This window comes from Lepus europaeus, chromosome 8 (genome assembly GCF_033115175.1).
Source record: "Lepus europaeus isolate LE1 chromosome 8, mLepTim1.pri, whole genome shotgun sequence".
In the NCBI taxonomy this organism is placed as follows: domain Eukaryota; kingdom Metazoa; phylum Chordata; class Mammalia; order Lagomorpha; family Leporidae; genus Lepus; species Lepus europaeus.
This window is the reverse complement of record NC_084834.1, coordinates 100,876,094-100,902,566: the sequence shown is the minus strand read 5'-3', so window position 1 is coordinate 100,902,566 and position 26,473 is coordinate 100,876,094. Positions and strand designations below refer to the sequence as shown.

Below are 26,473 nucleotides of genomic sequence, written 5' to 3'. Positions count from 1 at the left end.
GTTCAGCGGCAGTCTTCCTCACTGGGAAATGGGGAATGGAGCCGGATGGGATGAAGGAAAAAGTGGCTCCAGACAGGCAATGAGGTCTGCAGGAGATGTGACCCTTGCTGTCGCCAGGAAGGGAGGACATAGGGTGTACAGGCGCGTAGGGGGCATGAGGCTGGGGAGCGTGGTCTTTCTCGGACCTCTTAGGTTGAATCTCATCAGCAACCCATTTTGAATTTGCTTTTGTTTATTTTAATCCATGACAGCTTTCTCTCTCTCTCTCTTTCTCTCTCTCTCTCTCCTTAAATGATTGTGTTAGAAAGGCAGAGAGTTGGAGAGAAACAGAGGTCTTCCATCTGCTGGTTCACTCCCTTAATTCCCATGACAGCTGCGGCTGGGCCAGGAGCCAGGAACCCAGCCCAGTTCTCCCATGTGAGTAGCAGGGGTAAAGTATTCAAGCCATCACCTGCTGTGTCTCATCCACCTGTGCACCAGCAGGATGTTGGACTTGGGAGCGGAACTAGGACTTGAACCCAGGCACTGAGATAAGGGCTGTGGGTGGCCCATGTGGCATCTTGGTCTCTACACCAAATACCCATCCCCTGATTTGAATTCATGTCTGTGAAATGTCCTGTGTGTACTGAAAGAAGGCTGGGCCGCTGCCCCCCTCTGCCTCCCCCCAGCCCCATGGAGGAGTGGGTTCTCTCCGCCTTGTTGCCTTCCACCTGGCCCTGTGCATTAGGAAAACCAGACAGGTAGCCACAGTACTTGTGGTCTTCTCTGCAGATGAGAAGTTTGGGGAATGTGACTGTGAAACACGACACTGGATACAAATTGGGGTGATGTCCAGTGAGGGTGTGCGGTGAGGAAGCAGGAATGCCCATGTCACCGGTTTCTTGGATGCGCATGCCAGCCGGTAGACTGGGTGTAATTATGCCAGGAGGGCAGGGTGGGAGAGACTCAGTCCAAAAGGCTGAGGTCGGTGGTGATTAAATGTGAGAGGTATCACATCTGGGCACAGGGGAGAGCTTCTTTGCTGGTACCTTCAAGGAGTTGTCATTGTCCAATTCAGAGGCTAGGGAAGCAGCCGAGATGATTCCTCCCTGGCCTCTTCTCTCTCACAAGAAGGTGGAGACTGCAGCTTGTGCAGATCTCATCAGATGTGTGCAGCAGGTGGAATTCTGGCAGATGCTGTTGCTGTTTGGATTGAGAAAATTGCAGGAAGGGTTTGAATTGCGAATGGAGGGGGGGGGGGTAGGATGAGTTCCACTGCACAGAGATGTTGGCTTAGAGTTGCCTGAACCCCGGACAGACATGTCAGGAGCCCAGGAACAGGGTGTGGGCTGTGGGTCGTGACTGGGCAGCTGTGAGCCTGTGGCTGGTCAGTCATTAAGGTCATGGGCAAGGAGGAGCTGACCCGTGCAACGTGTGTAACATTATCTGGGGATAGAGAATTCTGTTCTGTGATGTTGACAGGGCTGAGATGTTAGGTGACTTAGCCAGGGTCACACAGTGGAACAACAGCAGCAGTGCCCGTGGGCTGGCTTCAGGTGTCCCTCAACTTGAACGTCTCTGCTGACTCCTCACCTTCAGTGTGGCTTGGCTCTGCTATTAGAACAGTCAGTCGCTCACATTTAGTTTATCATCCACATGTTAGGCACAGTAAAAACTGCATGCTTCTCTCCTGACAAAAGGTTGGGGCCAGTGATGTGGCACAGCAGGTTAAGCCACCTGCACTGCGGGCATTCCATTTGAGAGTACCTGTTTGAGTTCCAGCTGTTCCACTTCCAATCCAGCTCCTTGCTTCTGCACCTGGGAAGAACAGTGGAAGATGACCCAACTCCTTGGGTCTCTGCCACCCACATGGGAGACTCAGATAGAGCTCCAGGCTCCTGGCTTCAGCCTTGTCCAGCCCTGGCCGTTACAGCCATTTGGGGGAGTGAACCAATAGATAGAAGATCTTTCTCTCTCTGTGTGTGTGTGTGTGTGTCCCTCTGTGTCATTCTGCCTTTCAAAAAAAATTTAAGCCGGCGCCGCGGCTCACTAGGCTAATCCTCCGCCTTGTGGCGCCGGCACACCGGGTTCTAGCCCCGGTCAGGGCACCGATCCTGTCCCGGTTGCCCCTCTTCCAGGCCAGCTCTCTGCTGTGGCCAGGGAGTGCAGTGGAGGATGGCCCAAGTCCTTGGGCCCTGCTCCCCATGGGAGACCAGGAGAAGCACCTGGCTCCTGCCATCGGATCAGCGCGGTGCGCCGGCCGCAGCGCGCCTACCGCGGCGGCCATTGGAGGGTGAACCAATGGCAAAAGGAAGACCTTTCTCTCTGTCTCTCTCTCACTGTGCACTCTGCCTGTCAAAAATTTAAAAAAAAAAATTAAGTATTTTATTGTTTATTATTGTTATTAACCTTCCCTCATTTTCTATTGCAAAAGTGCAGGAGGGAGGAGGATGGTGCTCGGCCTCGAGGTGATGACACCACTTGGGTACCTGCATCCTGTATCAGACTGCTCGTGCTCACATCCCAGCTTTGCTCCGATTGTGGCTGCCTGCTCACGTGCACCTGGGAGGGCAGCAGTTGATGGCTCCATGGTTGAGTCTTTGCCATCCACGTGGGAGGTCTGCACTGAGTTCCCAGCTCGAGGCTTTGGTCCGGCTCAGCCCTGGCTGTTGCAGGCATTTGTGGGTGTGAGCCGGAGGGTGGAAGGATCTCTCTCTTTCTGTGTGTCTGTGTGTCTGTCTCCTTCACTATCTACCTTTCAAACAAATTAGATAAATAACATTTAAAATACAAGGATTTTTTTTCCTTTGTAAAAACTTAGATGTTACAGAAATGCAGCAATTAGAAAGTACATTTTTTCCTGTAATTCCACCGTCCCCTACACAGAATGATTTTCTGCAAGGATCTGGCAGAAGTTCTCTCCACTGGGAGTCTCTTGGAGAGAGTTACTTACAGAAGGCATTGGCATCAGAGCAGCCACTCAGTGGGGATCAGGTGCTCTGTGGCGACTTGGTGGGGTTTTCCAAGGTGGTTCCCAGGGTTTGGCATTCAGAGCTGATTTTGCCTGCTTTGTGACCTGGGGACTTGCCCCTGGGTGGTGCTTCTTCTTCTTCTTTTTTTTTTTTTTAAAGATTTATTTTATTTTATTTGAAAGACAGTTACAGAGAGAGGTAGAGACAAAGAGGTCTTCCATCTGCTTGTTCACTCTCCAGATGGCTGCAATGGCTGGAGCTGAGCCGATCCGAAGCCAGGAGCTAGGAGCTTCCTCCAGGTCTCCCACATGGGTGCAGGGGCCCAAGGACTTGGGCCATCTTCCACTGCTATCCCAGGCTACAGCAGAGAGCTGGATCGGAAGAGGATCAGCCGGGACTAGAACTGGCGCCCATATGGGATGCTGGTGCTTCAGGCTAGGGCTTTAACCCACTGCGCCACAGCACTGCCCCCCCCCCCCCCCCCATGCTGTTTCTCAAGCCCCAGATCTTAGCTGGCTGCACTGGGAAGCTGTTCTTCCTTCACTCGTGTTACCATGTGGTCTTCCTCCCATTTCTCTCTCCTCCCTGGCGCTCTCTGTCCTGGAGCTTGTGTGAGACAGCTTCCCTGGGGCTTTTCTTGGCACTGGCCTTGGGAGTTCATGGTATGGATGACAGCGTAGCCAGTGCCGCTGAATCACCCTTAAGGAATGCAGTCCCTCTTGGTAGTGAGATGCTTCAGATGCTGTGCGCGATGAAAGCTGGCCCAGCAATTCCTGGCCTCGAAAGCATCCACTGCAGCCCCACAGCTGTGGTTGGGTAGATAACTTTCCCTCTCCAGGGTTTGTCCCCTTCGACATGGGAACTGAAGGCATTTCCCACCTTCCCTCCGACCTTCTTTCCCTTAAGAGAGTGAAACCAGGTTAGTACTCTGTAGACTGGATTCAGGTAAGATGCGTTCATAGAAAGGATCCACCAGACTCTCGGTAAAACTTGTCTTGCACAGCTTAAGGCCAGTGTTTCTCCCGATGCCGGGATGTGGCTGTGGTTGGTCAAGGATTTCACATGAGGAGCGAGCGGCACGTTCTTCTCCTTGCCTCTCTTCAGCTGGATGGCACCTGCACTCCCCAGACAGGACCTCAAAGCCAGACTCTACCCAGGGTGAGGAAGGGAATGGGACCTCTTTTGTCCAAGGGGGCATCTTCTGCTGGAAGAGACAGAGAGCAGAGGGAATTTACGATTCTCGGGACTTCTGCTGCTCATGTTTCCATTGCAACTCTGTTTAAAATCTGAGTTTTTTTTTTTTTTTTAAAGTTACTTTATTTATTTGAAAGGCAGAGTAACAGAGAGTAGGAGAGAGAGAGAGAGAGAGTCTTCCATCTATCTGCTGGTTGGTTCGCTCCTCAGATGGCTGCTACAGCCAGGGCTGGACCAGCCAAAGCCAGGAGCCAGGAGCTTCCTTGATGTTCTCCCACATAGGTGCAAGGGCCCAAGCATTTGGGCCATCTTTGACTGCTTTCCCAGGCCACTAGCCTGGGGAGTTGATCAGAGGTGGAGAGCTGGGACCTGAACCCGGCACCCATATGGGATGCTGGCATTACAGGCGGTGACTTTACCCACTACGCCACAGCGCTGGGCTCAAAACTTCAGGTTCTGGCCGGCGCCGTGGCTTAACAGGCTAATCCTCCGCCTTGTGGCGCCGGCATACCGGGTTCTAGTCCCAGTTGGGGTGCCGGATTCTATCCCGGTTGCCCCTCTTCCAGGCCAGCTCTCTGCTATGGCCCGGGAAGGCAGTGGAGGATGGCCCAAGTGCTTGGGCCCTGCACCCATATGTGAGACCAGGAGAAGCACCTGGCTCCTGGCTTCAGATCAGCGAGATGCGCCGTCCGCAGCGGCCATTAGAGGGTGAACCAATGGCAAAAAGGAAGACCTTTCTCTCTGTCTCTCTCTCTCACTATCCACTCTGTCCAAAAAAAAAAAAAAAAAAAAAAAAGATTAAAAAAAAAAATTCAGGTTCTATCATGGAATCAGGCATTGATGATCAGAAAGACTCTGAATGGGAGCCATCTGCTAAATTAGAGTCTAACAATGCTTCAGACTAACACGTGTTATTCTGTGCTGTGGGCTGGCCGATTCACTGGAAGTCTGAGCAGTCAGCCGCATGAGTTACAAGGTTGCCCAGCATCCTGTACATTGGCTAGCTTGGGACTGACACCTGTGTGCCCCACTACACCACCTGCTCTGTAAGTTAGGGATGCCTTCCCCATAGTCATATCCATAGCATTTGGACCACAGGTGAGCACCTGGTGTACTCAGTAAACATCACTGAATGAATGAAAGTGTAGCTAAAGATGGACTTTTCTTCCTGAAGACAGATGACTTATGCAGAAGAAATTCCTAGGTTTTGCTTTGAGGATACAGATCTACTTTTCAAAAATCTTGTGATGGACTGTGGATAACGTTGAAGGGCGAAAAATTGCTTTGAAGCAAGGCAGTTGTAAAGGGTGGGTACATGACTTAACTAAATCATAATAATTATCATCGTTAAACCAGCAAGGACGAAAGGTTCAGGTGGGAAATGCATCCAGATTTCCACTGAGTGATGACAGATAGAAATTCCCTTTCTTGGATCGTTAAAAATTGAGCCTGTCTGCTGAGAGAATTGATGCTGCTTGAATGTTTCGCTCAGTGTGTGGCTGTCCTTGGGCAAAATGACAGAATTGGATTTATGTCCCCAGATTTCCAAACTCCACCAACCTTAGAATTAGCCTTAGAAACCAAAGAGTTTGCTTAGAAGTCATTTGGCTCAGCCTCCTTTTACAGATGAGGAGACCTAAACTCAGGGATGAAGTGACTTGGATCAATGTAGTTTATTCTCCATTAACTGAGGATTTGAGAAAAAACTCATCAGCATTTCTTATAAACAAACACCTCCAACTCCCTGGCTGAATGCTTCAAGTAACTTCTCTCTCTAAAAAATTAAATGTTAAAGGGAGCACTCCTCTAACTTAAATTGTAATATCTGGTTTTAAAGGCAAACTGCAGTCTTAACCTTCAAACGGAAACAAACCTAGTTTGTTTTAATTAAACAACACGTCACCTTGGTTACTGCTCTCTGGCTTCTGCCTGCTGATAAGGATCAGAGGCTGGAGGCTACCTAACCACATCTGCCCAGCACTCTGCTTTGGGTGTGCTGAATGGACTCCACTGGGGCCCATCCAGCTTTGAAACGTCACGGGGACTCAGCCCTGGACTGAAATAGAAGCCAAAGTGAGTCTGGGGCATGGAGTGGCTTCCAGCTGGGGAGGGTGTTCACGCTGTTCACCGCAGATGCTGTAAAAGGGGATGCAATTCTGTGGCTTTCTCTCCAGCCTCTTTTTTTTTTTTTTTTTTAATATTTGAAAGCAAGAGGAGGGGGGAGAGGAAGAGGAAGAGACTGAGAAATTTCCCGTCTGCTTGTTCACACTCTGAGTGCCTGCGAAATCCCAGAACTCCATCCTGGTCCCTGACGTGGGTGGCAGGGACCCGTGTGCTTCAGCCGTCACCGCTGCCTGCCAGGGTGCGCATTAGCAGGAAGCTGGATGAGAAGTGGAGCCGGGACTGGAACCAGGCGCTCTGATGGGCTGTGGGTGTCCCAAGCAGTGTCTTACTGCTGCACCAAATGCCTTCCCTTTCTCCAGCTGTGTGAACAAGGATCCTACCTAGGAGTGGATGGTCTTTAGGCTTTCTGTCTTGCACTTTCTATTGACCCCGTTCTTCCCTTGTAATTTTATTTTGTCGTTCAGTCCTGAGCTTTGTTGGTCAGCAGCTTCTCCTGGAATACCAGGCAGCAACCCCAGAACTCTGAATTCATTTCAGCTTTTAAAATTATAATGGTCTCTTCCTCCCACCTAATTTAATGGCAAGGAAACCCAGATTTCCTGTGGACCTGTTGCAGGCTAGGCCCCCTCATATAGGCAGTTTCTTTGCTTCCTCCTGGCTTCTGTGCCAAGGGCTCCATTTTTACTGAGGACGGAACAGAGACCAAAGCCAGAAGGAAGCAGAGCTGGGCTTGAAGCCCACATCTGCCTGACTCCATGCCGATCACCGTCCTACTCTGCTTAAGCAGGATATGGAACCCTGGCGCATATCTTACGGCAACACTAAATTATCTTAATAGTGAAGTCAGCTGAGCGTCTTTGAAAATCCTTGTCAGTTAGGCACTTTGGTGGATGCACATACAGTAGAGCAACCCTTTGGCCAAAGCATGCAGCAGGCTTCTGGAAGCTGGCTTGGGTTCCACTGGTAGCCTTTGGTGAGCTTCCGCCTTCCTAAAAGTTGCACCTGAATTTCTGTAGCCAAAAGCACTTTCTGGCCCTATGTCTTCCTATAGTTACAGTCATGGTGTCCCCCACTTTTATCCTTAAATAATTAGATCCAAGAGGAGATGCTCTAAGTAGAGAAGAAGGAAATGGTGCTGCTCAAGGCTGGGGTTTTCATTTGATACTGCAGCGTTTAGTTCAGCTGTAACCCCTTCAGGTTGCAGTGGGCTGGGGCAGCAAGCCCTCACCAGATGGATTCGCAAATGCAGAGCCACCTCAGGGAAGGCATTACAGTCACTCCCGTAGTGGCTTCAGGCTGGCATTTTCAGGAATGGTTAGAACTCAGCCGTATATTATGGGCTCATGGGTCACAGCTGAAGAAAACAAAGCCTGGCCTTGGCTTTGCCAGGACCGCTGAAAATATCCTCAGAGCTACTCTGCCAAGTCTTAGGATTGCCAAAAAAAGTAGGGTTTTAGAGAATTTTTTTTTTTTTCTGTTTTAATGTATTGGGTTACTAGGTTGGAAAAGAGTGTGATATTGGAGATACAATTCAGAGTCAATTCCAGATGTGATACTGTTAACGATTTGAGAATACATACAGTTCCTTGAGACAGGACCTATGAATACAAGAGGAAAAACCCTGCAGTGTCTGGGGCTGCCCTGGCACTCCTTAGATCGCTGTGAGATAGCAGTGACTAAGTGTGACAACTCCGGCCTCTGACTTCCTGTGTTCGAATTTGAGCTCCTCAACCCCACCAGCTGTGTGACCTTACATGTTACTAAACTCTGCCCACCCCCCCCCCACCCCCCCCCCCCCCCGTTTCCTCATCTGTAAGTTGAGGTTGGGTAACAATAGCGACACCCTCATAGAATTGTTCATTCCCGTCGACGGCCTCTTTGGGACATGGTGAAGGGTCAACAAACATTAGCTGTTACAGTCGGGATTTGGGGGTGCCACGTAGCTTAAGCCGCCCTTGTTCAAGCAGATTTTCTGTCCTTGGTGAGAGTAGTGTTTGCCGAAGTTGTGCCTGAGATTTCATACTAAAGATGATGATGGAGTTAAAATTTCAGTGAGATCTGGAAGATTGGGATGTGGAGGTGTAGATATGAACAAGTCCCTCTGTGCGGGGGGTTGGGTGGGGGAAGCACAGTGTGTACAACACTGATGGAGGGAAACCCGACTTTGTCCCAGGAATAGCAATTCTGTGTGAGGGGCCCCCCTGGGGGAGAGGTGGGAGATTGGGGGGGAATGGACACCAGGAGTCAGCCCCGAGGGAGGCCCAGAGATGGCAAGTGAAGGGGTGGGGCTGGGAGCCTTTGAGGGTGAAATCAAGTCGTTGGGCACCAGTGGGAGGCTGTTGAACCAGTAGGAGTAGAGACGGAAAGGATGTGGCATTGGGAACACCTGGGACTCTATGGATGGCCAGAGAGGGAAACAGCATTGACAGAAATTGGGAATTGTGGGGAAGGGGGAGTTTGGGGTCGAGGCATGCGGTTTCAGTTTCAGAACCACCAGGCTGAAGTACAGATAGGAAAACCTCTGTGATAGAAGTCAGAATGGCATCCAGGGCAGGAGTTTCGGATTGGCGATAAAATGAGGCTGTGACACTGCTCGTGACTTGAGGATACGCAGTTCCGTAAGACGAGACCTCTAGATGCAAAAGAGAAGCCCAGACTCCTTAGCTAAGGCAAGCAGCACCGTCCAGTGCTGGGCTGTGGGGATTCAGGTCTGCTGCGGCGGGGGTCCCAGGTACGGTGCTCAGAGCTGCCGGGTGTGTGTCCTCCAGTGCTGTCCGGTTTCACAGCCTGTTCATGAACCAAAGCAGGAAATTCCTCCTCTCCCTCCCCCATCCCACACGGGTGGCCAGTGGCTCTCAGAATTCCTTTGATCCTGCGCTGAGAATTAGGCTCCAATGATGAAGTTTAAAAGCTGTGTTATGGAATTTATATGTATTATATATTACAAAGTTAGAGACAGGGACTCTAAAGCCAGAGCTTTAAATTAAAAAAAATCTCAAGCCGAAACGGTTTTATAACCCTTCATTTTGTATGTGGTTTTCAATGGGTATAAAAATACTTGGTGGGTATGTGGGTGGTTTCTGATGTTTTGGAAAACGGTGAGAATATGAGAGGCTGAGCTTTGGGTTCTGGGATGAGAGCTATAATTGCTAACCGAGTCTTTCCCAGGGTTGGCTCAGGTTGGATATCTGATATCTAGAAACCCAATAAGCCAGAGACTACAGTCATCCCCACTTCCCCTGCAAAATCTGGGGGCAGAGCAGAGGGAGTGCGGGAGGGTGCCCTCCCCTGCCTCATCTCCTTCCACGCAGTCACTCGATCACTCCCTGTACCAGTCGGCGATGCAGCAGCAGGAAGCCTGGGCTGGTGGCTTCTCCTAGTCCCATCCGCAGCAGCCACCGCACAGCTGCATGGGAAGATCTAAATATAACCCAGGACTCACTGAGATCCTCCACCCCCAGCCTTGGCGGATGTGGCAAGCACCCTAAAAATACCTGCTGTCTGAACTTTGGGGTACCTAAAGGGCAGGTTCTCGCTTGTGGCTGGGAGGCTTGTCCAGCTCCCAGGACGGCTGCCCATCCACTCTTGGGCAGGTGGTTGACTGTGTTGTCTTGTTCAAGAACAAGACCTGCTCTCTACCCTCATGTTCGCTGTTGGCAGGTTTCAAGGGAGCTATTCATAGATGCGACATCTGTTCTCTGTCCCATCGACCTCAGACCTGCAGCTGCCACCGCCGTGTTCGGGCAGGGTTGACGGTTTTGAGTTGCACTTCACGGAATCAGAATTTGAGAGCTGGTGTGGCCGTTAGACATTCTATTGTTCGCAAAGCCATTAAAGTCACTTTATTTATGGAATTGCATTTCTGCGCCTATGTTGTAACCATAGAAATTTGAAAATGGGATCTCAGTCCTTGATTATTTTAAATAAAAATCGTAATGATATAACATAAAAATAGGACGATAATGAAATCCGGTCTTTTTAAAACACTGAGTGCAAAGGCCTTTCTTTTTCGCTAAAGAAAAAACGGAGCTTTGCGGCTCCTTTCGTCACCTGGGCCCCAGTACTGGGACCGTGAAGTTCATCGGCAACCCAGCCAGGACACCAGGGGTCTCGTCTCCAGGGAGGCGCAGTATCTAGTTTCTGGGGTTGCGGACCACCAGCATGGGGTCGCAGCTGAAGGACCCTGGATGAGCTCATGTTTCCTGGGAAAGAAGGATTTCACAGAGCGCCTCCAGCCCTTGTGGGGGCAGTTAGCACTGCCTGTGTGACAGCATCAGTCGTCCCGCTTTTGAAATGCACGATAACCCCCTTACCCCGGTCTCCATCAGGGCACCCTGACAGGTTCTGGTGAGCAAAAAACCTGTGCCAGGAGCTGAGAATGGAACTGGTTCCTGTGTTGAGGAGTTGCTTTGTGGTGGTCACCATGTCACCATGTTGCCACTATTGTAACAAGTGTGTATCCTCCACTGTGAGCTTCTCAAAGCCTCTTTGTGTATCTGGAAGAAATGTGTGTGTGTGTGTGTGTGTATGTATGTATGTATATTGCCTGGGTTAAAGGCAAACTGGAAGTTTTTGTTGAGTGATGGGAGCAATCAAAATAGTTGGCGTTTTTTCTTCGTTGTCAGTGAATGTGTATGTGAAATAGCATATGTGACATATCTAGAAGCTCAAACCTCCCTGGACCAGGACACTGGTAACAAGGAGTGAAATCCCCTGGGAGGTGGTCTGCACTGGGGGACTGATTTTGTGGTGGGGGCGTGGCTTTGGAGTCATTTTATACCCTCAGTGGAGTAGCAGCTGAGGAAGCATGCTGAATGAGAATGTCACCCAGAAGAATGTCATGGGGAGGGGACGGGAGGCGGTAGCGTCCCTAGTGGGGGACGGCAGGGGCCAGGGTTCATGGCCTCTCAGTTGTTCCTCCTCTTCAATTCCAGAATGAAGAGCTTCGGAACTTGTCCCTTTCCGGCCATGTTGGATTCGACAGTCTCCCTGATCAGCTGGTCAACAAGTCTACGTCGCAAGGCTTCTGTTTCAACATCCTGTGTGTCGGTGAGTGACCGTCCCCTGTGGCCAGCGGCACCCTGGCCGTGGCATGTGACTGTCTGGGAGCAGGTGGTAGGGCTCTGAGGAGGGAATCATACTTGCAGCCTCTCTCTTCACCAGGAGGGCCAGGCTGAAGCCAGGAGCCAGGAACTCCACCTGGATCTCCCGAGCACGTGAGCCATCCTCTGCACGTCCTAGGATGCATTAGCATGAAGCAGGATTAGATGTAGAGTAGCTGGGACTGGAACCTGCGTTCTGATACGGGATGTGGCTCTTCCAGGTGGCGGTTTAACCTGCTGCTGCACTGAAGGTTTTATAGATGCATTCCCTACGACAAGTAAAATCTAAAGCTATTCTAAGTACTTTAATAAACTCATAGTGTTTAAAACATGTACTCTTTAGGGAGCAAAAGACCATCTAAAATTCTGTTTTGTATTTGAAATAAATTTCTTATCTCAATTATTGACCTAAGGTAGAATCTACAGTTCACTTTAGTTTATTCCTGGTAGACACATGGAAAAAGCCAGAGATGGAATGCCTTACTTCCCTGTGTATTGTACTCCTTTCCCTTAAATGTTAGGCTTTGGCCTTGGTGTGTTTTCTTTCAGTCTGTGGTAAACATATGGTGTTTAAGACAGGGAAGATGAAAGAGAGGGAAAAACACAAGCGAAATGAGCTTCCTCGTCGTCTGGAGGGAAAAGGTGCTGGCGCAGATCCTGGCCCTGCCCTTGCCCTCGCTTGGCACCTAAATGTGGCAGGGAGGGGGTGCAGGCCGCCTTCTCCACAGAGAGTTGCAGAAATGTGGTTCCAGCACACTTAAGACTGTCTCCCACCCCCAGCCCACGCTCAAATGTAACGGGAACTGTGTGTAATTACGACCTGTTGGCTCCAGGGGTTCAAGGACAATGACCCTTCTTTTTTTTTTTTTAAAGAAAAAGATTTGTTTATTTATTTGAAAGCAGAGTTACAGAAAGGCAGAGAGAGAGAGAGAGAGAGAGAGAGGTCTCCAATCCACTGGTTCATTCCCCAGTGGCTGCAGGGGCCAGAGCTGGACCAGACCAAAGCCAGGAGCCAGGAATATGGGTGCAGGGGCCATTGCATTTGGGGCATCTTCTGCTGCTTTCCCAGGCACAGTAGCAGGGAGCTAGATTAGAAGTGGAGCAGCCAGGACTTGTACCGGTACCCATATGGGGTGCTGGTAGAGCAGGCAGTGGCTTAACCTGCCATGCCACATTACCGGCAACAACAGTGGCCCTTCTGAGACATGGCTTTGAGACAGACCAAAGAGGTCCCCGTAGGTAGCCACGGTGGTCAGCACTTCCTGTAAGCTTCACAGAATGTCTCAGATGAACTTCCTTGAGAACTTAGAAAAGATATATATATATATATATATATATATATATATATATGTGTGTTCATTTTGAAAATCAGCACTTGCTTCTTGGTTCATTGTGGAGAAAGGGGTTCTGTTTTCCTATAAAGAAAATTGCTCCAGGAATATGTGGCATGTCCCTCCCACGTGGGGTGTCCATTAGCAGAGCCGGCTGACACACTCTGCCCACTTGCTGGCTGGCGAGAGTCACAAGCATTGGACAAGAGTGCTGGGAGAGAGGCATGCCCAGTGTGGCCACCCCCTGCTGTCCCCTGTCCCCACGGGAAGCCTTGTAAGCTTCAGCGGGGGGCCTTCTGCACTGCAGAGCCGTGTGGATGACTCGTCTTGTCTCTTGCTGTACACACTCCTTGCAGAGCAAGACTGCATAGCAACTTCTTGGCAGTTTGTTGGTTTCCTTGTTGAGAAATGTGCTCCGTTGTAACCTTCTGCTGATTGCTATTCTGGCTTCTTCTCCATGCCTCCCAAGCCCTGAGTCCAAAATCGGTTTCCAGAACTTATCCGAGTGGCAGGTGTTTGGCATGGCCATTGGGATGCTGCTTGGGACACCTGTATCCCTGGGTTCAGGTCCAGGTTCTTCCCCCAGTTCTAGTTTCCTGCTAGTGCACACCCTGGAGGGCTCCAAGTGATGATTCAAATACTTGGGCCCTTTCTGCCCATGTTGGAGACCTTGATTGAGTTTCTGGCTCACAACTTCTGCCTGGCCCAACCCCGGCTCTTGCTGGCATTTGAGGAGTGAACTAGCAGATGGAAGAACTCTATCACTGTCTTTGTCTCTCTACACTTAGAGAGACGCCTACGTAGATACCTGAGTCTCCTGTGTCCTGGCTCCCACACAGTGGGAGCGAGCCTTCCAGTGGGATTTACACTTGCAGGAAGGGCTTAGCCAGGTCCGTGGTGCACAGCAGAGTGTGCTGGCCCCATGACTGATCTTGTGCTGGCTGCAATTCCTCCATGAGCCACGTTGTTGCTGCCCTGTGAGATCTGCAAAGCAGTCACTATTCTCTCTGTCCTGGCCGGGTGGTAGCCCCTGTGATTCTTAGATATTTATTCTGGTTGCATTCTCAAACATGCTTACAATTAGTTTTCCAAACTAGCTAACATAACATGTGGTGTTTAACATTATAAAATCCCCTCCTTTCACCTCCTACGTCCATTTCCATTCCTCAGAGGTATACACTGTATGGATCCAAACCCTTCCTCAGTCTTTCTGAATTAGGAAATTATTTGGGTGGGGAGCTGCAAGTGGAAGCCCAGGGGGGGACACAGGGCTGCAAGCCCTTTGGAAATCTCCAGGGGAGAGGCCTTTCCTCTCTCGAGGCTGCCTGCACTCCTTGGCTTCTTCCATCTTGAAGGCCGGCCACATTGCATCTTTTTTTTTTTTTAAAGACTTATTTATTTTTTTTGAAAGTCAGAGTTGCAGAGACAGAGGGGGGGGGGGTGGTCTTCCATCCGCTAGTTCACTCCCCATTTGGCTGCAGCAGCCGGAGCTGTGCTGATCAGGAGCTTCTTTTTGGTCTCCCACGTGGGTGCAGGGGCCCAAGCTCTTGGGCCCTCTTCCACTGCTTTCTCAGGCCACCGCAGAGAGCTGGATTGGAAGTGGAGCAGCCAGGACTTGAACCAGCGCCCATGTGGGGTTGCCAACACTGCAGGCAGCAGCTTTACCTGCTACGCCACAGTGCCAGCTCCCACATTGCATCCTTCAGATTGTCCTTGCATTGGGGAATTTTCCATAGACATTTGCAGAAATTCAGTTCATTTGCAGATAAAACTGTCTCCCACCTCCCTGAATACATCTTACAAAGCTAACCCAAGTGTGATTAAGAGCAGCTGGCTCCGGGGGTTCACAGACTGCTGGTCAGGGCTCTGTCCCTGGTTCTGGATCCTGCTTGCCTCTACGCGGTGTCCGTTTGGGATTTCTCCTCTTAGCAGCGGTCAGGCCTCCAGAGGTGTGGCCAGCAGAAAGAACAGGAAGACAAGTCTCGCTGAACAGTCACGGGGATTCTCTGGTTAGCCAGGACTGGGGCACGTGCCCAGATTAGGTATGGGAGAGATAGATGCTGGACAGATAAACACAGTCTCCTTATTACAGAGATGGTATGTTTTTGTTTCATTTTTATGTAAATGAGATTATGCCATTCATATTATTTTTTTAATTCCACAATAAATCACTGATGTCCTTTTGCTATGGTTTGGGTATTTGTCCCTGCAAACTCAAGATGTAGTTTCCAAAGTCTTGTGTTAATGGCACTCATAGGGTGGAAACGTAATCCATTTATGTTGTGGGTGAGGGAGAGTGGTTTTGGGAAGTGATTGAATTGATCAGGGTGTTGGGATGGGGCGGGGGATTGAGTCTTGTGGCTTTATCAGAGGCCACAGCCGCAGACAAACTTGGTCTCTTGCTTTATGATACTTTGTGCCACCTTGGTCTCTGCCAGCCAGAAGGGCATCACCAAATACATCACGTAGGCCTCCCACCTCTAGGGCCATGAACCAGAATAACCTTTGCTTTATAAAGTTCTCGCTTCAGCTATTTCATTATAGTAACAGAAAGTGAGCACCTTCCATGCTCGTGTACCTAACTATCCAGCTTCTTTTCACTAATGCTTTGGACTCCTTTGATTAGACCCAACACTAGTTCTTTGGGAGATAAAAGTGTCAGCGTTAAATATTAACTTATTGTTGGAGGGCAGAACACATCACATCACATCCCTTTACCCACGTGTATTTTACAGCGAACTATCTGAACAAGAAAACAGTTCTCACGGTCAGTCAGTGGTCCATTGGATTCATAGTAAGAGCCTAAGGCAGGTGTTCCAGCTGATCAAAATATTTAGACAGCCACATAGAGGGAGCAGCAGGCCTCATATTTACCTAAGAGTGTCCATGGTTATTTCTTTCCTACTTGCCATTCTATTAGTCAAAAAACATTTTTTACATAGAATGCACAGATGTGATAGTTATCAATTTATTTTCATGCGAAAAAATGGAAAGGAAACTGAGGATTTAAAAATAAAGTTATGATTCCAGGGAGGAAACTTTTTTTAATCAGTTCTTAGAATTGCCCTTTTGTTTTATGCCAGGAGCCTGCAGATTGAAAGCAGAGGACATAAATCAGTAGAAGCTGGTCAGGCGTGAGCTTCCTCCGGTTTCAGAGACACTGAATGACATGCTGTTGGGGAAGCCCCCTGAGTCCTGGGAGTGACTGGAATCCAGGGAGCGAGTGTGTTTGTACCTAACCCCAATGAGAACTCTGATGGGATCAAGGACAGCACACCCAGGAGCTCACAGTCCCCATTATCCATCTTGGTTATAACACCTACAATCACTCCCCAAACTACATTATTTTAAAAGCTATTTATTATTTGAAAGCTAGAGCAATGGAGAGGGAGAAGGAGAGGTGGGGTGGGAGAGATCTTCCATCTACTGGTTCATTCCCAGTTGGAGCTGGGCCAGGCCAAAACCTAGAGCCTAGAATTCCATCTGGGCAAGGACCCAAATACTTGAGCCATCCTCTGCTGCCTCCCAGGGTGTGTTAGCAGGAAGCTGGATGGGAAGCAGAAACAGTGGGACTCAAGCCAGGCACTAGGATATGGGATGTGGGTGTCCCAGGTAGCAGCTTCACCTACTGGGCCACGCAGCACCTACCTCCGTAGACTGCACTTTAATGTACAGAAATCCTGTCAGGTTTTACCAGTGCTGCATTTTCCCACGGAATCTAAATTAGATCTAAATCAGTATTCAGCCTTTTTTTTTTTTTCCCACAAATTTGAATTCATTTGAATTCTTGCTCATTTTCCAACTGATAGTAATGGATGAGAAGCCAGCAGCAGTGACCCAGCTGTGTGTGTGTCAATTCTTGGTGAGCACACAGAGACACGTGATGTGCTGTAGCCTCCTTGCTTTCTGAAGAGCCACCAGTTTGATAGAGCCAGAGTCAGTTAATAATATGTCATGGAAATAGAAGCTCTTTTAAAAGGACAGTTCAATTTTTTTTTTTGGACAGGCAGAATTAGACAGTGAGAGAGAGAGAGAAAGGTCTTCCTTTCCCATTGGTTCAGCGCAGCGCACTGATCCGAAGCCAGGAGCCAGGTGTCTCTTCCTGGTCTCCCATGTGGGTGCAGGGCCCAAGCACTTGGGCCATCCTCCACTGCACTCCCGGGCCACAGCAGAGAGCTGGCCTGGAAGAGGGGCAACCGGGACTAGAACCCGGTGTGCCGGTGCCACAGGCGGAGGATTAGCCAAGTTGCAGTGCCGGCCTGGACAGTTCAATCTTTTTTTTTTTTTTTTTTTTTTAACTTTTTGACAGGCAGAGTGGACAGTGAGAGAGAGAGACAGAGAGAAAGCTCTTCCTTTTGCCGTTGGTTCACCCTCCAATGGCTGCCGCGGCTGGCGCACTGCAGCCGGCGTACCACGCTGTTCCAAAGGCAGGAGCCAGGTGCTTCTCCTCGTCTCCCATGGGGTGCAGGACCCAAGGACTTGGCCATCCTCCACTGCACTCCCGGGCCACAGCAGAGAGCTGGCCTGGAAGAGGGGCAACCGGGACAGAATCCAGCGCCCCGACCGGGACTAGAACCCGGTGTGCCGGCGCCGCTAGGCAGAGGATTAGCCTGTTGAGCCACGGCGCCGGCAATGGACAGTTCAATCTTAATTGTTTTGAAAGGAGAGAGGAGTAGAAATCAGACAAGTTACATGTGTCAAGGTATGGCCAAGGCTATCATGTCGACATGAATTGTGGAATTTTATAATCCCATGCCATCCTGTTTTTCCAGTAAGAGATACATGAAGTGGCTTTTCTGGTAAAATGATGGAAGATCAAATTGGCCCTAGAAAATAAAGGCTGGAACTCCAAGCCTGAGCACAGGCCTAGTTTCTGAGGCGGCCTTGATCAGAGCATGGAGGGGATTTACCGACCTGTGTATCGTTCATGAACAGATACTTAAGGAGCCTGTCTGAGTAGTGGGTGTGAAAAAGTGAAAAATTTAGCATGATAGGTTGGTAGCATCTAAGAGTAAAGACACAGGGGTTGCTCTAGATGAAGCACCGTTGTACCTGGGGTTTTACTTTCTCCCGTGGGTTTTCAGAGCACACACAGTGGATGTGTAAAAGGTCTCGGTTCTGGGTGTCCAGTAGCGCAGTTGATTCCTGCAGTGCTGTTCCGCCACGTCCCTCCTGCAGACTGGTGGCATTAGGACGAAACATGGCTCATCAGAGGTGACTTTAGGAGTAGCAAGAACGCGGCGTAGGTGCGGAGCTCTCTGATGTTCTGGCTCCATCCAGCAGGGACGCCTCGGGGACTCAGAGGAGGCAGGCAGAGCCTCATACACAGTTACTTCCCCAAGTCCACGGTCATGACCATTAATAAAGGAGCTTGGGTTACTGACCAGCTGTGATTCATCCACAGTTACCTTCTAGTGAATAATAGCGTCCTTTGGCCTTTCCCCCGTCGTGTCTGCTTTAGAGCTTGGATGAGCGGAGCCTGAGGACAGAATGGACGAGGTAGGATTGCTTTCCCCTGTGCTGTGGGCGTCGCGTTCGCCAGCATTGGCAGGAGCAGCAGCCTTAGCTAGCGCATCAGGAGTGAGTCTCTAATTACTCCAACAACTGAGTGTTCAGGCAGATGAATTTACAATCGAATCAGCAACAAACGCTGAAAAATCCACCCCAGTGGCCAATCTCAGTCTAATTGTCACCAAGATCATCCTTCTTTTCCGTTAGCTCTTAATAAATGTCTCCTCTGTGCCGGGTACTCCGCCAGGCAGCTTTGAAATGTTTCGATGTCAGTCATTGATTTTTCTGAAAATATTGTCACGGTGGTTTGGTTTGAATTGGACCCCATGTCTGGTAGGCCTTCGGTTACTCAGTGAGAGAGACACCTGTTTGCTCTCCTGGGCTCTCTAAAGCCTAGCCAGGCCCCGTTTTTAGGGGTTAGAGAGAAGCCTCACAAGCTAATGTGCTGGAAGGCACCGCTGGTCCTGTAATTCTTTTGATTCCAGAAGCTGTCATTTTTTGCTGAACTGCTTTTGGTGAATCACCCCGCTGCTAGCATTACTGTGTCTAATTACGGCTCTTAAAAGCACTGAGCATAGCCATGGAAAGCAAAGCACTTTGAAATCCAGACAAACAGTGGTTCTTTTCAACCCATTGATTGACCCCCGTGCTCTAAGTAGGGGCTGGAATGCTAATTGTGCATAATTTCCACCTTAATGTAAATGATAATTAAAATTACCAGGCCTTTAAAAAAAAGGGATGGTATTCCTGATTCACATGTGCTTAAGCCGTTTGCAACGTTGTAAAAGCAGATGGTAATTTCAGTGCAGTCCCGGTAACCTACAATCCTTGCCTGGTAAACTGGTCTTGATTGCTGTTCTTAGGGAAAAAGAGGGAAGGTAAGTAGGGCACTTTCTACTTGATAGGGCCTTTGACGTGCCGGACGTAGACTTGTAGGAGGCAGTTCCAGCATTGCTCCTTTGTGCACGTCCTAAAAACAGGTAAATCCTGAGAAGTTGGCTGCCCTGGAGAACTGACTCAAGAAGTGACTTGCCTATCTAAGTATCTTAAGGGTCAGAATCCTGTTATATCCCGGTATCTGTGACCTGGCTGTGCTGTGCTCAGAGTTAATTTATTAAGCCATGAATCTAAGTTCTCTTGCGTTAGGGAGCAACGACTGGTTTATGTTCCTTTTACTGATGTGTTTTTTGTAAGAATGTTCAGGAAAGTAAGGGAGTGTTCAGTAAGTAAGCACAGTCTGAACTTTTACAAAGCCAGACCTCAGATCTGGAATGACGTAAGATTTTGCAGAAGTTCAAACAGTGTCACTTGTCTGTTCTCATTCATCATTTCATCCCACACTTGTGCCTGTCACACAGTAAGTCCTCAAGTCCTAATTTAATGAACGAATGATACTTCACTCTGTTGGGTCTATCTGCTCTCTTTTCCTGTATTCCTAACTAATGTTTTATCAACAACATGACTTTGATTTACTACGCCGTTGTTTTGTGGCACCTGCTAATCTGTGTCTTTTCTATTTTATGCCATCACGTATTGTGAGTGTATATTTCTCATTCAAACCCTCCAGTAGAGAAGCTCTAATTGGAGAGGTGGTTCCATACGAGCACTATCTCCTGGTTAAATGATCAGGTCTCCCTGGTTAATTTTGGGTCAGGGGCCTAGCCCTGGCCTGCTTATCTGAGGTCAGGTAGCAAGGACCCAGTGCAGCAAGTGGGGTCTTGCTTAGACGAGGTCTGTGGTTATGGCAGGCACTTAGTCGATACGTAAGTAATAGTAAGTCAGTCTGGTTAGTATTCCACAGTCTTCCCCACCAGATTCTGAGCTATGGGGGATGCCATGTCAGGCTGGTTCATTGTTGTATTCCCAGAACTTGGCAAAGAGCTTGGTACGTAGTGGGCACATGAATGAAGACTGATGAAGGAGGAAATTCTATGATGTTAGATGTGCCAGGGACACAGTGGGAAAAGTGAGAGTGAGGTCAATGCACTCGAACAACTTTCAACCTAATGTGGTTCACGATAGTTAGCAGCAAGCCACATCGGTTGCTATCCAGGGAAAGCTCAAATCCAGAAAAATTCCATGCTGCTTCACTGTTGGCATTGTGTGGGAAAGCAGTGAGTCCAGTGGCACACAGCATCCAACAAGGGAAGACTTGCCCAAGGCTACAAATCCCAGAGCAGAGTGTCTCATGGAATGTCACCATTCCAGACGTCATAGCAGCCCTCCAGAAGAGGCAAGGTTCTAAGCAGAACTCAGAACTGGGATTTGTTGAAATGGCTGCCGTAGAGGGGAATTTCAAACAGTTCGCGGAAAATGGTATTAAATAGGGGCTGGTGCTGTGGTGCAGTGAATTAAACCTCCACTTGTGGCGCCGGCATCCTGTATGAGCGCGGTTCAAGTCCTGACTGCCCTTCTCATCCTGCTGCCTTCTCATGTGCAGAAGATGGCCAAGTGCTCGGGCCCCTGCTACCCATGGGGGAGACCCGGATGGCGCTCTGGGCTCCTGGGCTTCAGCTGTTGCACCATCTGGAGAGTGAAGCAGTGGTTGGAAGATCTCTCTCTGTGGCTCACCCTTTCTCTCTCTAACTCTGCCTTTCAAATTAAAAAAATTAGAATAAAAAGAAATGTATGACTACTCCTTACTATAAGGAAAAAGAAAGTAGGATTAAATAGTAAACTTATTTTGATGCAGAAACTTTTAAAATCCATTCATACTATTCTCATGGTATGCATTTTCCGTGAATCTTTGAATACCTATTGCATATCGGCAGCTTAAATATTTATTTATTTACATATTTATGAGACAGGGAGCCCCCATCTACTGGCCCCTCCCCAAATGCCCACAATGAGGGGGCCGTGGGGGACAAGAGCCCGGGACCTGGGAACTCAGTGCAGGTCTCTCATGTGGGTGGCAGAGACCCATCTGCTAGAGCCACTCCCTGCCGCCTCCCAGGGTCTGCATTAGCAGGAAGCTAGAATTGGAGGCCAGAGCAAGGAATCGAACTCGGGGACCATGATACGGACCACAAGCATCTTAGCCACTAGGCCAAACGCCTGCCCTCTGTCACAAATCAGGCTAGAAACCTAATCGAGAAATTTTCCTTATGAAAAAGCAGATGTTTCCGTGGCTGATGGTTCTTGATTCCTACTTCCCCTTCTTTATCATGGACTCCACCACCAGTGATAAGATTGGGTTCTTTCACATTGCCAACTGTTTTTGACTCCCTATGAGAATTAGAGATAAGGGACAGGAATTTAGCCTATGGATTAAGACCCCCCGCATCCCACTCTGGAGTACCTGGGTTCAATTCCCATCCCTGGCCTGGCTCCAGCTTCCTGCCAGTGCAGACTTTGGAAGGCATTGGTAGTGGCTCAAGTAATGAGATTCCTTCTACCCACCTGGGAGACCTGCGTTCAGTTCCTGGTTCCTGGCTTTGGCCCTAAACCAGTCCTAGTTGTTGCTGGCATTTGGGGAGTGAGCCAACAGATGGGAGCTCTCTATTGTTCTCTTCCTGTCTCTCTGCCTTTCAATAAGTAAGTAAATAGAGTTTCAAAGTAGGAGAATTATAACTAAGAGTGGGGCCAGCGTTGTGGCAGAGTGGGTAAAGCTGCCGCTGGGATGCTGGCTTCCCATATAGGCATCAGTTCAAGATCTTGCTCCTTGCTAATGGCCTGGGAAAGCAAACAAAGATAGCCCAAGTCCTTGGACCCCTGTGCTCATGTGGGAGAACTGGAAGAAGCTCCTGGCTCCTGGCTTTGGCCAGGCTCAGCCCTAGCCATTGTGGCTGTTTGGAGAGTGAACCAGTGGATGGAAAATCTCGCTCTCTTTCTCTCTCTCTCTCTCTCTCTCTCTCTCTCTCACTCCCTCCTTCCCTCCCTCTCTAAACTCTGCCTTTCAAGTAAATAAAATAGTCTTTAAGAAAAATAAAAGGATGGGAGTTGGCACTGTGGTGTTGCAGGTAAAGATGCTGCCTACAGTGCCTGCCTCTCATATGGGCACTGGTTCAAGTCCTGGCTGCTGCACTTCCACTCCAGCTCTCTGCTATGGTCTGGGAAAGCAGTGGAAGATGGCCCAAGTCCTTGGGCCCCTGCACTCGCATGGGAGACCCGGAAGAAGCTCCTGGATCCTAGCTTCAGATAGGCCCAACTCTGGCCGTTGCCATCATTTGGCAGAGGGAAGCAGCAGAAGGAAGACCGTTCTCTCTCACTCGGCCTCTCTGTAACTCTGCCTTTCAAACAAACAAACAAATAAATAAATCTTAAAAAAAAAAAAAAAAAAGAATTCTGCTTAGTCTTATTTTGAAGGCTGAGCTGGCGTTCGTCACATCTCTTATGTTTAGGTCTCCTCATCATTTGGTGGGTGTAGTGATTCGAGGTACCAGGCCCTCTGCTGGGCACATCCGAGGATCTCCATAAATACTGATTGACTTGAATTATTGGTGTAAACTAGTAAGGTCACAGCATCAGTGAGTTTCTGTGTCACCGACATTACTTTCAGACTGGGAAAACTGTCCAACAAATGTTCGCCATCTTGACTCCAGCTAAACAGGGACAGAAAAATAAAGACAACGCAAAGGGATGCCACACAGATGCATAACTACAACTGGAAAATCGTGGAGCAAACAAACTGCCCGTTATAGTGAAGTCCTGTTTCTGCATTGGGTGAAAGTGAGTGTTAGAACAGTACATGGCCGGCGCCGTGGCTTAACAGGCTAATCCTCCGCCTTGCGGCGCTGGTACACCGGGTTCTAGTTCCGGTCTGGGTGCCGGATTCTATCCTGATTGCCCCTCTTCCAGGCCAGCTCTCTGCTGTGGCCCGGGAAGGCAGTGGAGGATGGCCCAAGTCCTTGGGCCCTGCACCCCACGGGAGACCAGGAGAAGCACCTGGCTCCTGGCTTCGGATCAGCGTGAGGTGCCGGCCGCAGTGGCCATTGGAGGGTGAACCAACGGCAAAAAAAAAAAGGAAGACCTTTCTCTCTGTCTCTCTCTCTCACTGTCCACTCTGCCTGTCAAAAACAAAAACAAAAACAAACAACAACAAAAAAAACAGTACAAACTTGGATTAGGACCCTGGCTCTTCACTTTGTAGTGTTGTCTGCTTATAAGGCATCTCTAAGCCTTACAGTCCCATCTGTAAAATGGAGGAAATAAAAGAACTTATTTTGTAGGGGTGGTAGTGTTCAGATGAGATTATACATAGGGCACAAAGTCAGTACTCCATAACACTGGCTGTAACAGTTGTGTTGGTTGGCTTTTCATCACTACACTAACAAATACCTGAGAGAAGCTGCTTATAAAGGGAGATTCACTTCAGCTCATGGTTTTGGAGGTTCACAGTCTGAGATTGGCAACCCCATTGATGTGGACCCCATTAATGAGGGCTGGGGGTGGGGAAGGAGTGCAGAGAAAAGGGTCACGGGAAGCCGGGAGGCAGGGAGACACAGGCTGTGTGGTCCCTTCTTATAAAGCCGTGATGATTTGAACATAGCTGCTCCATCCCGGCAACGTAAGCCAATCCAATTGCTGTTCAAGGCCCCACCTTCAGGTCTTGTCATCGGATTCCACAGTGTAGTTTTTTGTTCTGTTTTTTAACCTTAAGAAACACAGTTTCACATGTCGACGTCTAGGAGGGAGAGAGAGATATAGTTTGTGTCCTTGTAATATTCAAACTGATCACAGGCAAGCCTACAGGTACTGTTTGCTATTCAGAGGTAGGAAAAGCATCCTGATCTGTAAGTTCAAGATCTGTCCTGCCCAGTAGTCTGGAATTCCTCGGGCAGGTGTGCCATGGCCCCACCGAGGTCTTATTACCTCTTTGCGAGGGAGATTTCTCACGTTAGGGCTTCTTTTGTAAACTTGCTTTGTAAGCTTGTTTGTGAATTAAATTCATGTCCTAGAGACATTAATGCATCTTCTCTTTTATGCAGGGGAGACGGGCATTGGCAAATCCACGTTAATGGACACCTTGTTCAACACCAAATTTGAGAGCGACCCAGCTACTCACAACGAACCGGGTGTCCGGTTGAAAGCCAGAAGTTATGAGCTTCAGGAAAGCAATGTCCGGCTGAAGTTAACCATTGTTGACACCGTGGGATTTGGAGATCAGATAAATAAAGATGACAGGTGTGTTGTTGGGTTTTGTGGGAATATGCATGTTAAGTGGATCAGGAGATGGCAGGCTCTGTCCCAAGTACATTCATAGGCTGATTGTTTTTGGTGTTCTAATTATGTGGATGTTACATAAAAGATGAAATTCGTGTCCTCTGAGGAAGCTCTTTATTGAGGTCAGAATCGGATGACAAAATTGAATTTTTTTTTTATTATTTATTTACTTGACAGGCAGAATTACAGAGAAAGAGGATGGGGACAGAGAGGGTAGAGATCTTTCATCTACTGATTCACTCCCCAAATGGCTGCAATAGCTGGGGCTGCTCCAGGTCGAAGCCAGGAGCCTGGAACTTCACGCAGGTCTCACATGTAGGTGGTAGGGTACCAAGCATTAGGGCCATTGTCGGCTGCTTTCCCAGGCATATTTGTGGGGAATTGGATAGGAAGTGGAGCTGTTGCTCTTATGGGATGTTGGTGTTGCAGGCTGTGCCTTAACCTGCTGTGCCGTGACACTAGCCCCCATGATTGAATTCTTTATAAGCGGAAAATGAAGGGAATGAACTAGAATAAATCAGCTTATGACATTTTTCCAGGAAGGTCATGGAACCAGGTTTGGGAATTTTCCCACCAGGAAAAGCAAGCCGAAGAAATATCCAGCCATTCCAGAGAACCGCTTTAGCAGAAATTCCCACCACTCACCACCTTGTATTGCTTGGCACCCATGACATTGGGGGTGGGGATCTAAAACCATTATCAGATAAGTCCTGTGCCCTGCGTGCGGCCTGTGCCTAGGGGCTCACTCCCTTTGGCTGTACCTGCTTGGCACAATTTAAATAGCATGCAGAATGCTAGCTGCAAGAGAGTCTGGGAGACGCGGTTTGGGGTCATTTCACCTCTGCCTAAAGGAGTTGAGAATGGGCATCTGCCATACTTCTAGTCCCTCAGACCAGTTGGACTGTTTGACTCAATCCCCACATTTATACAGGTTTGATTGAGAACTGGGAGTTGATGTGATTTTGTACAAGAAGCCACAGCCTTGGAATTAGGAGACACACATTACAGTCTGAGTTCTGCCACGGACTGACTGTGGAACCTTGGCAATGTGTTCCCGGGAATTATCGCAGGTTGTTTTCCAGTGTGGTGTTCCATATAGTCCTCTTATGTGGAGGCCTAATAACAAAGAGCATTGTGGAAGTTCAGGACTTGAGAGGGATGTGGTAATAACAGGGCTTATTCTGTAGTTTGATGGCTTTCGGCAAAAGTGTTATCAGCCCCTAAAATCTCCAAGAAAGTATTTTTATAAGCAACCTTGTAAAAATCTTAGATAACACAGGATTTTTTTTTTTTAACTTGTCCATTTGAAAGGGAAGAGAGAGGTCTTCCACCTATTGGTTCACTCCCCAAGTACTTACAGCAGCTGGGATTGGACCAGACCAAAGCCAGGAGCTGGGAACTCAATCCAGTCTCCCACATGGGTGGCAGGGACCCATGTGCACCGCTGGAATCGGTAGCAGAGGCTGGACTCGAACCAGCCATTCTGATACTGGCTTCCTACATGGTGTCTTAGCCACTAGGCCAAATGGCCATTGCACACAGGATTTTAGGATTTGTGGGAGTCGGACAGCCTGAGGCCCGTGGGAGTCCCTTGTCACATGCTGGGGACCCCCTGTAGGCTGCTCAGAGCTGGGCAGCACTTGGGGAACAGAGTCACCCAGTTGCCTCTGAACAAAGGTTGGGGTTTTAGTCCATCCTGATGAGAAGTTCAGCTAAGTTGCATGGCTTAAAATTTCTTTTTCTAAGTGGAAAGGACTTGTTAAGCTAATTAGGTAATATATACAACAAAGTCTGTGTATACATGGGGCAAGGATGTGTTTAGCCTACTTAGGAATGAGTTATTTTCTAAGAATGTTGGTCCAGTGGTTTGTATATAGATAGAGCTGCCGACTATCAGTGAGTCCTTGTGTATTCTTCCATTTACACTGGTTCACATAAGCTGTAAGGTATAATTACATAGTGAGTGTTTGTTTTCACAAAGCACACACACGTCCCATTTTGGGATCTTTGCTGTGAGCTGTTGTTCACCCTTTATCTACAGGAAGCTGTAAATCCTTAAAATGGCCTGATGGACAGCCCCTGTGTTAGCTTCAGTCCC

General features: G+C 48.8%; 1 protein-coding gene across 5 annotated transcripts in view; it reads left to right on the top strand.

Annotated features, from left to right (window-relative positions):
* The window catches only part of SEPTIN11 (septin 11), a 170,719-nt gene that overhangs the window by 78,929 nt on the left and 65,317 nt on the right, over positions 1 to 26,473 (top strand). For all 5 annotated transcript variants that reach the window (XM_062198628.1, XM_062198627.1, XM_062198631.1 and 2 more), the window contains exons 2-3: positions 11,204 to 11,318; positions 24,141 to 24,336. In XM_062198628.1, the coding sequence (XP_062054612.1) occupies positions 11,204 to 11,318; positions 24,141 to 24,336 (311 nt within the window). The remainder of the gene's footprint in view (positions 1 to 11,203; positions 11,319 to 24,140; positions 24,337 to 26,473) is intronic.